Below are 12352 nucleotides of genomic sequence, written 5' to 3'. Positions count from 1 at the left end.
GGTATGTTTTTAATATGGTTTCCCTAAAGGAAGAGGATATAAAAATAGATAAGTCCTCCCCAAATACAATTCATTCAATGAATGGATTAGATATGAATAGAAATTATTATTAAGTTCTCTGCAGGTCTGGCAGTTATTGTGCAATGAGAGGCCAGGCTTTGCAAATATTTCAGGTGAACTAATCTTTTCTTTGGTTATGTCAATAAAAATTCTTACTGATGCCTGTAATCACCTGGGAGAGCACAAGGTGGCCCTGTCGGTTCTTGCTCCTGGAGTGATGGCCTTAATCTTTGCAAAGGCATGCATTTTCAAGCAAACTGTTTTAAACTATTCCCATTTCTTTATCTTAATTTTTTGGTTCCTAAATGAATCCAACACATCACCAACGTAGATGGAAACATTTTCATTGGTGTATGTGTTTGTGTGTCTACACACACACGCGCGCACACACACACAAAGTTTAAATTTATGTACATATAAATTCAAATTATGTAGTGTAATCTTTCCTAGCTGTCCAAGGTAACATTAGTCAGACGGCCTAGTCAGGAGGGTAGCCATATCTATCAATTTAAATAAACAAGTAAATAAATGACAAAACCCATGAAGCCAAAAACGTGAATTCCAGAAGTTTACAAGATATTGGGAGGGGGGGGGAGAAGGGAGAGAAGATGATCAAATGAAAAGCACAAGATTTATAATGAGCTGGATTGTAGATAACCTTAAAAGGGAGGCAGGGGTAGGAAGTAGATTTTTTAATTTTATTTTAGCCCTTTTGAATCATAACACCGTCAGCCCATCCCAAGAACGATGGATAAAATGGTTGCGAAGCCATGACATAATTAAGCATGAAAAACTCAACTGAAACTCTTCAAAAAGAAGCTTGTGTGGATGTGCTGCATTTGTGTGGGGATGTTACTGAAGAAGAGATCTAAATCGCTCAATCATTTCTACAGACTTATGTCAAAAATTAGCTCCCACAACAGGCAAATCCAAGAATGATATTATAACTGGAATTTCTAAAAGATTCCACCTTCAAATGGCAAGAACGGAATTTAAATGCCAGTATAATTGTTTAAATAGTATTTAAACAAGTACATGTTATTTTTCTTCCATTTTTCTTACCCATGCCAGATTCCTAATACAATGCTCCATAGTTTGCCTGCAAAACTTCCCCTAGTTCTTGCCAGGCTCCATGTCCCAGCTGATCTTTTAAAAACGATACAGCAAACATTAATATTCAAAGCAAAAGTTTTATGTTATATATTATTTTTGTTGTTTTTATCTCTGGCTATTTTTACTGGTTTTTTAATCTGCTTTCGTTGTGAGATAGCTAAAATCAAGTATATGAGATAGTTAGCCTACATATACGTACTTATTTGCACAATAAATAAATAAATAATATGCCAGCAATAATCTTGCTGTTGTTGTTAGTTGCAAAGTCATGTTGGACCCATCGCGACCCCATGGACAATGTTTCTCCAGGCCTTCCTGTCCTCTACCATCCTCTGGAGTCCATTTAAGCTCACGCCGACTGCTTCGGTGATTCCATCCAGCCACCTCATTCTCTGTCGTCCCTTTCTTCTTATACCCTCAATCGTTCCCAGCATTAGGCTCTTCTCCAATGAGTCCTTCCTTCTCATTAGGTGGCCAATGAGTTTTGAGTTTCATCTTCAGAAGATCTGGCCTTCCAACGAGAAGTCAGGGTTGATCTCCTCTAGGACTGACCGGTTTGATCGCCTTGCAGTCCAAGGGACTCGCAGGAGTCTTCTCCAGCACCCTAGTTCAAAGGCCTAAATTCTTTGGTGCTCAGCCTTTCTTATGGTCCAACTTTCGTTGGCAGGGAGATGTCTCTGATTTTTAATATGCTGTCTAGATTTGCCATCTAGCAACAATCTATCCATCAACAAAAGGCAAGCATCAACAATCACTTTCATTCTCAAAAATGCTTCTGATCCAAAAAGATCCACAACCCCCACCCTCAAACAATAAGTTGTTACTGTTCAGTGCTTCCTCTAGAAACATGTCTAACAAACATGTCTCATACAAAGTAGAATTAACTGGCTTGAAGGGGGGGGGGGGGACTTACTGATGGCAAGCTATGCACTTGAGCAAAGCCCATCATTTTGAAGCATTCCAATTCCAGAATCTGTATCAAACCCCAGAATACACATCTGCAATCAAACATTTTGCCAGATAAAGCGATCTTTTGGCACGTGAAGATGGCTTATATCAAATCAAAACATCTTGTCTCTGAAGAATCCCTGTAGTCCCTGAAAAAAGTGGCTCTTGAACAGTCTTTTGCACTTACAAATATCACAGCATTCCCAGAATCAAGTGTTCCAAAATCGGGCACTTGGCACCCAGCATGTATTTAAGATGGCTGCAGTGCCATGTGGTTTCCATTTGTGACTTTCCCGACTGTCTTCTGATAAGCAAAATCAACGGGGAAAGCCGGATTTGGTTAACAACTGCAGTGATTCACTTAACAACAATAGCAAAAAAAGGTTGTAAAACCCCATGACTCACTTAACAATCGCCTTGCTTAGCAACAGGAATTCTGGTCCCAATTGTGGCTTTAAGTTGAGAACTACCTATAAAGTATTTCTTGCTTAGCAACAGGAATTCTGGTCCCAATTGTGGCTTTAAGTTGAGAACTACCTATAAAGTATTTCCAGTCCTCACTGCTTTAGACTCCCTTAAGTGAAAACAGGGGGAAAGAAGCAAGAATCTTACACTACCAAATTATTGATCTCACAGCTTAATAGTGCTTATGTGGGTGCATGTGAATGATTGGGAGGGAGGGAGGGAGCGCTCACACAGAGGAACATATATCCACTAGCCATAAAACAATGCTATCCTATTTCTTGCTATTAAGAGGGTGAAAGAAAGTTAGCATGGCGCTTTTCCTGGTACAGTTCTTGCGGGTCACGGTTCTTTATCAATATTCACTGATTGATGTCTTGTGTTGGGCACAGGTTCTGAGAAGTAGCTAATTATTCCAGACATCCACTACATTAAATGCTCTCTTTTTAACAGCGCCACATGAGAAGAACTTGATGTCAAATGGATAGAAGTACTCTGAATATGGAGAAACCATTCAGAGAAACAGAAATAGGGTTTCAGATTTCCAGAATTGGAATTCTTTTCCTGACATCATAAACTAAAACTAGATAGGATATTATCTATGATAAGTGGAATGGGTGGAAACCAACGTACTGGGAAGCGCAGGGTGGGAAGCTCATTTAGCATGTTAAATGGATCTATATTTAAATAAGAAAAACTAAAAAAAGTATGCCTACTTAGTTTTATATAATGTATTAAAAAAAGATCCTGACAGCTTTCCAATAGCCAAAACCACTTAAATTAACATTTAAGAAAAAAATAATTACACAGCATATTTAAATAGGGTATAAATGCTTCTTTCAAAACATAATGTTTCTGGGATTCCTCCACAAAATGTTGAGATATTTCCATGCAGCAGCAGCATAATCTCTTTTACATTTTACAAGTCTTAATTGAAAAATTATGACATTGAAAATTATTGACATATTCATTTCAGCATGCCCAGCGTTTTCTTACATGTACATATAGTTAATAGTTACAGTAATCTGAAGTAGTTCATTAACATTATGAAACTGCCAAATTTAAGGAGTATTCTTTTTTATTGTGCTCCTAATTAGTTTGATGAAATGATAGGTTTTTTTAAAGAATTCTGCACAATAAATGATGCTATGCAATCTTTTTGGGAAAGCCTAACACATCCAAAGTATAAAGATTTTTACAGAGAGAGAGAAAAGAGATTCCATTTGTCAGAAGTCCAAGAAATAACATGGAAGAAGAGGTCATTGTAGCTAATGTCAACAGATGGAAAAAAGTCATTTCATGCTATGGAAAACAGTTCAAAATCTGTATTGTATTGCAACTTACTTCTGGAGTGTTTTTCTTGAACTCACGGCTTTGTTCAATAAGTTTCTTTCTTGATTGTTCACTTTCATCTTGTCGGTTAGCCAACACTGTTGCCGTTGCATCAAGTTCTCGCTATCACGAAAAAGAAAAGAAAAGCATACGTTTAACTGCTAAGCAAAAAGCAATGAATGAAAGTATTTTATATCTCCCCCATTAAAGTCATTTACTTCTTTTAAATGTCTCGTTACCAATCCCTCCCCAAAAGTTACAACCGGCCTCTGTAAAGTTCCTTTTTTTATTGTTTTGAAGAAAGGAAATTTAGATGCTGAGAATTGAGAAATTACATCTGCTCCAAGCATTTCCCTGCAGTGTACTGGAACGACTTTATTAGCAGTTTGTCTTTTAACTATCACAAATGCTTGTTAAACACAAAGGTATCATCTTCCTTGATTTTTCAGGGTTTTCAAGAATTTGATATAAGACTCAATCCATGTTTCCTTCCCAATTCACTCTTACCGTAAAGCCCTTTTTCCTGATCTACACAATCTATACTTAGAACTTGTAACATCTCTGACTACATTAATTTTATTTTTTATTGAATGGATGATAGATAATATCTATTGGTACTGTCTGGCAGCCCCACTAGGAAAAAAGATGAGATCAGAAAGGAAGTTACAGAGAGCCCAACTGCATGGCAGTCAGTCTATCAGAGCTGAATTGGGGGGAAGGGGGGGGGAAGCAAGCAGCATCAAAAGGAAGTCATGGGCTATGCACCTCTGAGCCAGAGAATGGCACACATTCCATTTCACATCTCATCTACATTTTCCTGACTATCGCACTTTAGGCTCTGGGGTAAGCAACTTAAAGTGGAGCTCCTACAATAACCATCATGCTTTCGCTACATTTGGCTGATTTTATTTTGCTCCTGACATAGCCAACTCTAAGTTCCATAAACCAAAGTAAGAAGCATGTTCTTAGATAGCTTTTTCCCTCTAGTTCAAGGAACATTCATTCCTCATCACAGACTACATTGTACTCCCTATATTTCTCATCAGCAAGTTGTATTTCTTTAAACTTGCCATTGTTTTGCTATACAGGTAGTCCTTGACTTACCACAGTCCATTTAGTGACCGCTCAAAGTGGGAAAAACTGAAAAGCACTGAAAAAAGTGACTGGTGACCGTTTTTCACACTTACAACCGTTGCAGCATCCCCATGGTCACATGATCAAAATTTGGATGCTTGGCAATTGACTCATATTTATGACAATTGAAGTGTCCCGGGATGATGTGATCCCCTCTTGTGACCTTTTGGCAAGTAAAGTCAATGGAAAAGTCAGATGCACTTAACAACCGTGTTACTAGCTTGACTGCTGTGATTCGCTTAACAACTGTGGCAAAAAAGGTTGTAAAATGGGGCAAAATTCAGTTAACAAATATCTTGCTTAGCAATAAAAATTTGGGGCTCAATTGTGCTCGTAAGTAAAGGATTACCTGTGCTTTCCCCAAAGCACAAGATATATAACTATACCAAGTCTAGGTTCCTACTGTCATACACACCACAATTACCTTGATGCCACCATACCATTCCTCAATTTTTAGCCCTTTCATTCACAATTATTGTCTATATTTTAATTTTCTGCATACATCATCCACAACTCCGTTCCATTCAAGTGAGGTCATCTTCATTCAGGTCTAATACATCTTTTCCCTTCATCCAGTTTTATATGTTAAGTTTCAAAGACACCCATCTATGTTTCTTTCACTTCATCCACTACCTTTCATATATTACCAGTTACATCTCTTCCATTACATTACAATTTTCCATAGGTCACTGTTATCTCCAGATGGAGATAACAACCTTCTTTGATTGCTATCTCCAGACCTCCATTGCCAACCATGATTTTGGTCAGGTGAAGTTTTCACGTAATGCTTTTCATTCGGCCACATTCGGCATCCCTGTTAATTGGAAGGAGAGCCAATTGTGGCACGCTTCTAACTGCCACAACCAAAAATCATGATTTTCCCCACGTGCATGATGCTGCCATTTTTCCTTTGTGTATTCAATATATTGCATATTTGATATATTGCATATATCAAGCACTCTTTGCAATTCCACAAAAATATTAAGTATGTTCCTTGGCCACCAAAAGACTGCCATTGTCTTTGGCTTTAAATCGTTTGAAGGCTTTGCAACTCTAGATGTGTGCTTATAACGAGATGGCAACATCATCCCAATGCTAAATATTCTGATATGCAGCATCCCTCCTGACTAAGCATTATTTTACCTTCCATATAGCAATGGCACTTAGACTTGTATACCACTTCATAGTACTTTTTACAGCCCGCTCTAAACGGTTTACAAAGTCAGCATATTACCCCCAACAATCTGGGTCCTCATCTTACCCATCTCGGAAGGATGGAAGGCTGAGTCAACCTTGAGCCGGTGAGATTTGAACTGCTGAACTGCAGTTGGCAGTCAGCTGAAGTAGCCTGCAGTACTGCACTTCTAACCACTGCGCCACCTCGACTACGTTTTGTATGTCAACATCCATATATGCCAAATCAAAAATGAGACATTATGATTTTCCATTCACATTTCATTGTGTTGAATAGTCACAAAACTATATCTAGTTAATGAAATAACTTTTAATACTTATCATAATTAAATTTTGTGGTTTGAGCATGTTATGTTGTGTTGAGATTTGAGCACCAAGCTAGCGAAGTCTATTTTACATCTGAATTACGCGTTCTCACTCACCAGTCTAGAATTTTTTTAAAAAAATACAAGAACAAAACTTCTCAAGAGACATATCTTTCTGTGGTTATGTTAATGAATCTGCCATCTTATTCCAGATACGCTTGGTTTATGCACCAAAAAAAGGCAGACCTGAAAACATATTTGAGAGAATGTCATCATCATGTCTTCCGCATGTACCCAATGGAAGATGCTACCTTTTTATACAGAACAAATATTGGCATTCCAGTTCTGCTTCTATTTCTGCATCGCTGTACAACGCTTTTCTCATATCGCTGTTCGCTCTATTTAAGTACTAAATTGAAGTATGTGCACTGCATCTCCATGAAGTCAATAGAAGTTGTGTTATGTACCTTGGGGGAGGATTTGCCCGTAGATTTTTCTTTACCTGTGATCGATTTCCTTTCAATGTGAATAAATCTGACGGTCATGAGAAGTGAGAAAAACAGCTCACGAGTGAGAGAGAATGCAAGCCAGCTGCTGGGGCCATTTGCTCCAACAAGTCACTTCTAGTCTTTCCATTACAAAAAGAAATTAACAAAATTAAAAGCTTTCAGATGAATCAAACTAAAGAGGCAGAGACTTTCAGATGAAATAAGACAACCAGCTAAGATCCCAAATCAGGCAGAATTTTCCTTTGCTCCAGGATTTCATATATGAGTCACACATCATACAATATTCATAAGGATACAAAAAAAGAGAGCAAGTACAGAAGAGACTAGATTTCATCATGCATGCTCTTCCCACAACATTCCTCCTTCCCACTACTTCACTATTTGCAACGTTAATTACAATCAAAAGCTGAAAAGGTTCCTTGCCTACCCAAGTTCCTAAACCAAATTCTTATTACAAATCCATAATAAACAAAGAATCAAGTACATTTTAACAATGGTTAATAGAAGTGAAAAGGCACATGGTAGGAATTTATTTCGTGGAGAGAACACCAACAATGAATCTCTTGATTAAAAATGAGATCAATTCTTGCTGGTTTGGATGGGTACATTCCTAACACTTGTAGAAATAGCACCAACATTACATTTTCGCAATGGTCAGTAAGCAAATCCATTTCGCTATTCAGAACAAGAAATACTTGAATGGCATTTGTAAGTGTTGAAGAGTTGCATGAAACAGGGCAGTAAAATAAGTAGCCTTGCAGAAAATTAACTGAAACAAGTAGATCCTTGGAGATTTTTTTTTTTTTTTTGGTACACACCAGTGGTGGGTTGCAGGCAGTACGCCCCGGTACAGGCGTACCGGAGCCTGCCCGGAGCACTGCCTACCGGAGCTCCTTACCTGTCCTTTAAAGCCTTCCACACATGCGCATGGCACGTACAGCGCCTGCGCAACGCTCCGCCGAGCAGATGGGGCGTCGCAGAGGCTTGCGGAGGCGTCACTGGAAGGTACGATGCATGTGCGCACCACGCGTGTTCATGTGGAGGACGCCGGGCCCTGTTGCAACCGTACCGGTTGCAACGGATCCGGAACCCACGGATCCGGAACCCACCACTGGTACACACAGAGCTGTAGATTGCTTTGAAACAAGTACATTCATGCAATGTTTCTGTTCTTCTGCAGCTTCTCAGAAATCCAGGGGAGAAGTAAATGGACAGGGGCTATGTCTTTTGGTTCAATTAAAGATGGATGTTACAACTGAAAGGATACTGGGTGGATCTGAAATCATTCAAACCCAAGAGGATACTCATAGGATATAGAAACAAATATGCTATTTTATAGCTGCATGCAATAAGTTTGATCTGTAATTTGATGGACGTCAGGTAAAAGCCAATTTATGTATAACGTATATTTGCAAACCTATCCTTAATTGCTGTAAATTCAGGGTTGGGCTGCTGGGGGTTCGGGACAACCTTTATCTAAGATTCTGTGCAGTTTGAAGAACCCCTAAATCCCACTCCTGGCTAGCCCCACCCAACCCCACCCAATAATGCAGCCTGTTTTGGATGCAGGTAAGTGTAGGGCACGTGCGGAGGCTCGGGGAGGGTGAAAAATGGGCCTACTGGAAGTTCAGAAAGGCCAGAAACGGCTGTTTCCTGCCTCCAGAGGGCCTCCAGAGCGTGGGGAGGCCGTTTTCGCCTCCCAGAGGCTTGAGGAAAGCCTCTGAAGCTAGGGGAGGGCAAACACACACACACACACACACACGCCATGGTGCAGGAGGCCGACTAGGCCATGCCCACCATGGCACTCCCACCCAGCAAGCGGGCAGAGAATCCCTTGCTAAAATTTTTGAAGCCCACCCCTGGGTAAATTGATTCAAAATCTCCCTTCTGCTACCATGAAAATTTTAGCACATTTAGCCTTGTTCCCACGCTTAACTTTTTACCATTTAACCTTTGGTTAACTAGCACAAAAGATTGGAGGGAATCTAACAAAACCCTTCAGGTTGTATAAAATAAAGCTTTCTGCTTCAAGACGATAGGAGCAGAATTGCTCAACAATTTTTTTCCTGAAGTCCTTCATTTAAATTCATTCTACAATGTTAGCTTATAATCCTACATCTACATACAGTACTTTGTGAATAAGCCCTATTAATGGAAAGGACAGAAAGAGGCAATCGGATAGCCTCATGATATCCTAGATTACCATAAAATGCTCAGAAAATTCTACTCTTCCGAATATACAAAAAAAAAAAAAAAGTTAGCTGATTCTAATAGAGTTAATATAGTTGAAATAGAAAGCTAAAAGAAAAAGAACAAAATGCTTAACAGCTGGGAAAACAAATCTTGAAATTCATCCCAGAGTCAAGCAGCCAAAAAGAAAATGTGCATGTGTGTCTGTGTCTGTACATACTTATCAGAAACCAATATGGTTAATACCTAGGCATAAGGCCCTCAACAACACATTATCAAGCAATCTGTTAGGAAGCCCAAGACCAAAATATACAGTTCCCGCCAATCACACTTTAAAATATGTGAGGATTTTTTCACAAAGAAAACCAACTTAAAACCACTACAATTGATACTTAGAAGCCTATGCATCTCCACTACAATGGAACCAAATCTGGTTAATTATTGGTGGAGTAACCATTAGACTTTCATAGATCTCAAGAGTTCTGGGTGAAACTAATAATGAATGAACCTAGTAGAAACTAATCCATGTGCAATTCTTCTTTTCATGCATATCTCATAGTTCAATTGGGGCTGCAGTTTCTTTCTTTCTTTCTTTCTTTCTTTCTTTCTTTCTTTCTTTCTTTCTTTCTTTCTTTTTTCTTTCTTTCTTTCTTTCCTTTCTTTCTTCTTTCTTTCTTTCCCCTCTCTCTTTTCTCTTGACAGATGGAGATCTGAGATGTATGCCTGAAATCTTATGTGTAAATGGTCGGTGGAATTGGACAACTCGCCGTGCCCAACTTGCCACAGGGTAACTTGCCACAGGCCAACTCACTGTAGGACAAGTCAACAATTCAATTTTAATTATTTCAAACAATTAAAAAAATATTTTATTTTTTTGTTGTTTACATTTCATTGCCCTCTTTTCATTCTTTTTCTTAATGATTCTATTCCACCATTTCTTCAATATTGGTATAACTCTTGTCTGCGGCAAGTTGTCCTACGACGACTTGGCCTTGCATGGCGAGTTTGCTGTGGCAAGTTGGTCGTGGCAAATTGTCTTACATTTTATGGTTGGACAGTGGATTTTGAATTTTTCCTTCCTAATTAACATGATTTCTTTAGGTTTACTTTTTTAAAAAAAAAAGAAAACCTAAACGGATAAATTCAACTTCAAACCTGTTAAAATAAGAAAAAGATGAAAATCTCATTTCCGGTTTAGAGGTTTTTTTTACAATAGATTCATACTACCCCACCGTTCCGTGCACCTTCGGCATTTAGTCATGCCAGCCACGGACTGACTAAGGAGATGTCTTTAGACAGTGCTGGCTCTTCGACTTTGAAACAGAGCACCGGGAACGACTAGCACTAGGACAACCATTTAAATATGAGCCAGCAGTGTGCAGCAGCTGCCAAAAAAGCCAACACAGTTCTAGGCTGCATCAACAGAGGGATAGAATCAAGATCACGTTAAGTGTTAATACCACTTTATAATGCCTTGGTAAGGCCACACTTGGAATACTGCATTCAGTTCTGGTCGCCACGATGTAAAAAAGATGTGGAGACTCTAGAAAGAGTGCAGAGAAGAGCAACAAAGATGATTAGGGGACTGGAGACTAAAACATATGAAGAACGGTTGCAGGAACTGGGTATGTTTAGCTTAAGAGAAAGAAGGACTAGGGGAGACATGATAGCATTATTCCAATATCTCAGAGGTTGCCACAAAGAAGAGGGAGTCAAACTATTCTCCAAAGCACCTGAGGGTAGAACAAGAAGCAATGGGTGGAAACTAATCAAGGAGAGAAGCAACTTAGAACTGAGGAGAAATTTCCTGACAGTGAGAACAATTAATCAGTGGAACAGCTTGCCTCCAGAAGTTGTGAATGCCCCAACACTGGAAGTCTTTAAGAAGATGTTGGATAGCTATTTGTCTGAAACGGTATAGGGTTTCCTGCCTAGGCAGGGGGTTGGACTAGAAGACCTCCAAGGTCCCTTCCAACTCTACTATTGTATTGTATTGTATTATATGTGCAAGGGGAACCTTTACCTTTACCCCACCATTCTGCCAAACAACCTCCTAACCAAGATTATCTCAAGTGTGATTGTGCGGATTTCAACATTCACTCTGTTCTATCAGGGCCCACCAGTTCAATGAAAGTATGGTGTACTTAAAGACAGCCTTTGCTGTTACATCCCTGCTAAGATTATCAGAGGTGGCCCTGCCATGTGTGCCAAGAACCACAGAGTGTCATCCTGTGATTACTCATGGGAAGATCTTCTCTCTAATGACTCCTGCATTTTGGAATGCTCTCCTCCCTGAAATTTATGAGGAACTTCCATTAGATCTTTTAGGCACCTGTTGAAAACTTATCTCTTTACCCCAGGCCTTCCCTGTATGAAACCAGATGAATAGTTTCTGGGATTTTTTTTTCTTACTTACTTCCCCAACCCAGACGTGAATGCACGGTTTTATATTATTTGAATGTATTGTTTTTATTATAGCACGTTACGTTCTCTTGGGTTCAATTATAATGGGACCAGTGTAAAACTATTGGGGAAAAATAAATATTTATTGAGATGAAATATATATATATAGTAAGTATAGACATGTTCAACGGAGAAAAGGCTATTTAAGCACAATTTCTGCAGGACTAGAGGATTCGCTATACGGTTAAGCTGATGCAAAAGTATTTCCCAGCAGATTGCGTACACCAGGGCTCTCAGGAGACACAAGACATCTGTTCTTCGATTACTCTAGTAGTGGCTTGGATTCAAATATCCAAAAACATCACCCTCTTCTACACTGTAATCTTCCTCAGAAGCCTGTCTTTAAGTCCTTCCTCCATCCCCACTGCATACAAACTTCAGAAATCCAGAAGGCAGTCATGGAAGTCAGAGGATTTCTGTTATGTTTCCACTTACATCCTTTTTCACGACATTCACCTGGCATCAAATTCAGTACCTATCCAGTACCAGGATAATACCTATCCTCCGGGCTTCTGGTGTTTTGCTTTTGGGATTGTGATATGTTTGTGTGTCTTGAATGAAACAGTATGTTGATCCAATGGGACACGGTGGCTCAGTGGCAAAGACACTGAACTTGTCAATCAGAAAGGACGGCAGTTCGGT

At 39.3% G+C, this 12352-nt stretch overlaps 1 protein-coding gene across 6 annotated transcripts in view; it reads right to left on the bottom strand.

The window, feature by feature from the left end:
- The window catches only part of CUX1 (cut like homeobox 1), a 376350-nt gene that overhangs the window by 296000 nt on the left and 67998 nt on the right, over window positions 1–12352 (bottom strand). For 5 of the 6 annotated variants that reach the window (XR_014174281.1, XM_081940389.1, XM_081940391.1 and 2 more), the window contains exon 2: window positions 3928–4038. Coding sequence is in view for 5 of the 6 variants with exons in the window: in XM_081940389.1 (XP_081796515.1) it covers window positions 3928–4038 (111 nt within the window). In the remaining variant the exon portion in view is untranslated. The remainder of the gene's footprint in view (window positions 1–3927; window positions 4039–12352) is intronic. The other variant, XM_081940390.1, reaches the window with a different exon arrangement.

Source organism: Natrix helvetica, assembly GCF_964273705.1.
Source record: "Natrix helvetica genome assembly, chromosome: 2".
Lineage (NCBI taxonomy): Eukaryota > Metazoa > Chordata > Lepidosauria > Squamata > Natricidae > Natrix > Natrix helvetica.
Note: the sequence above shows the minus strand (reverse complement) of the source record. Positions and strands in the feature narration are given on the sequence as shown.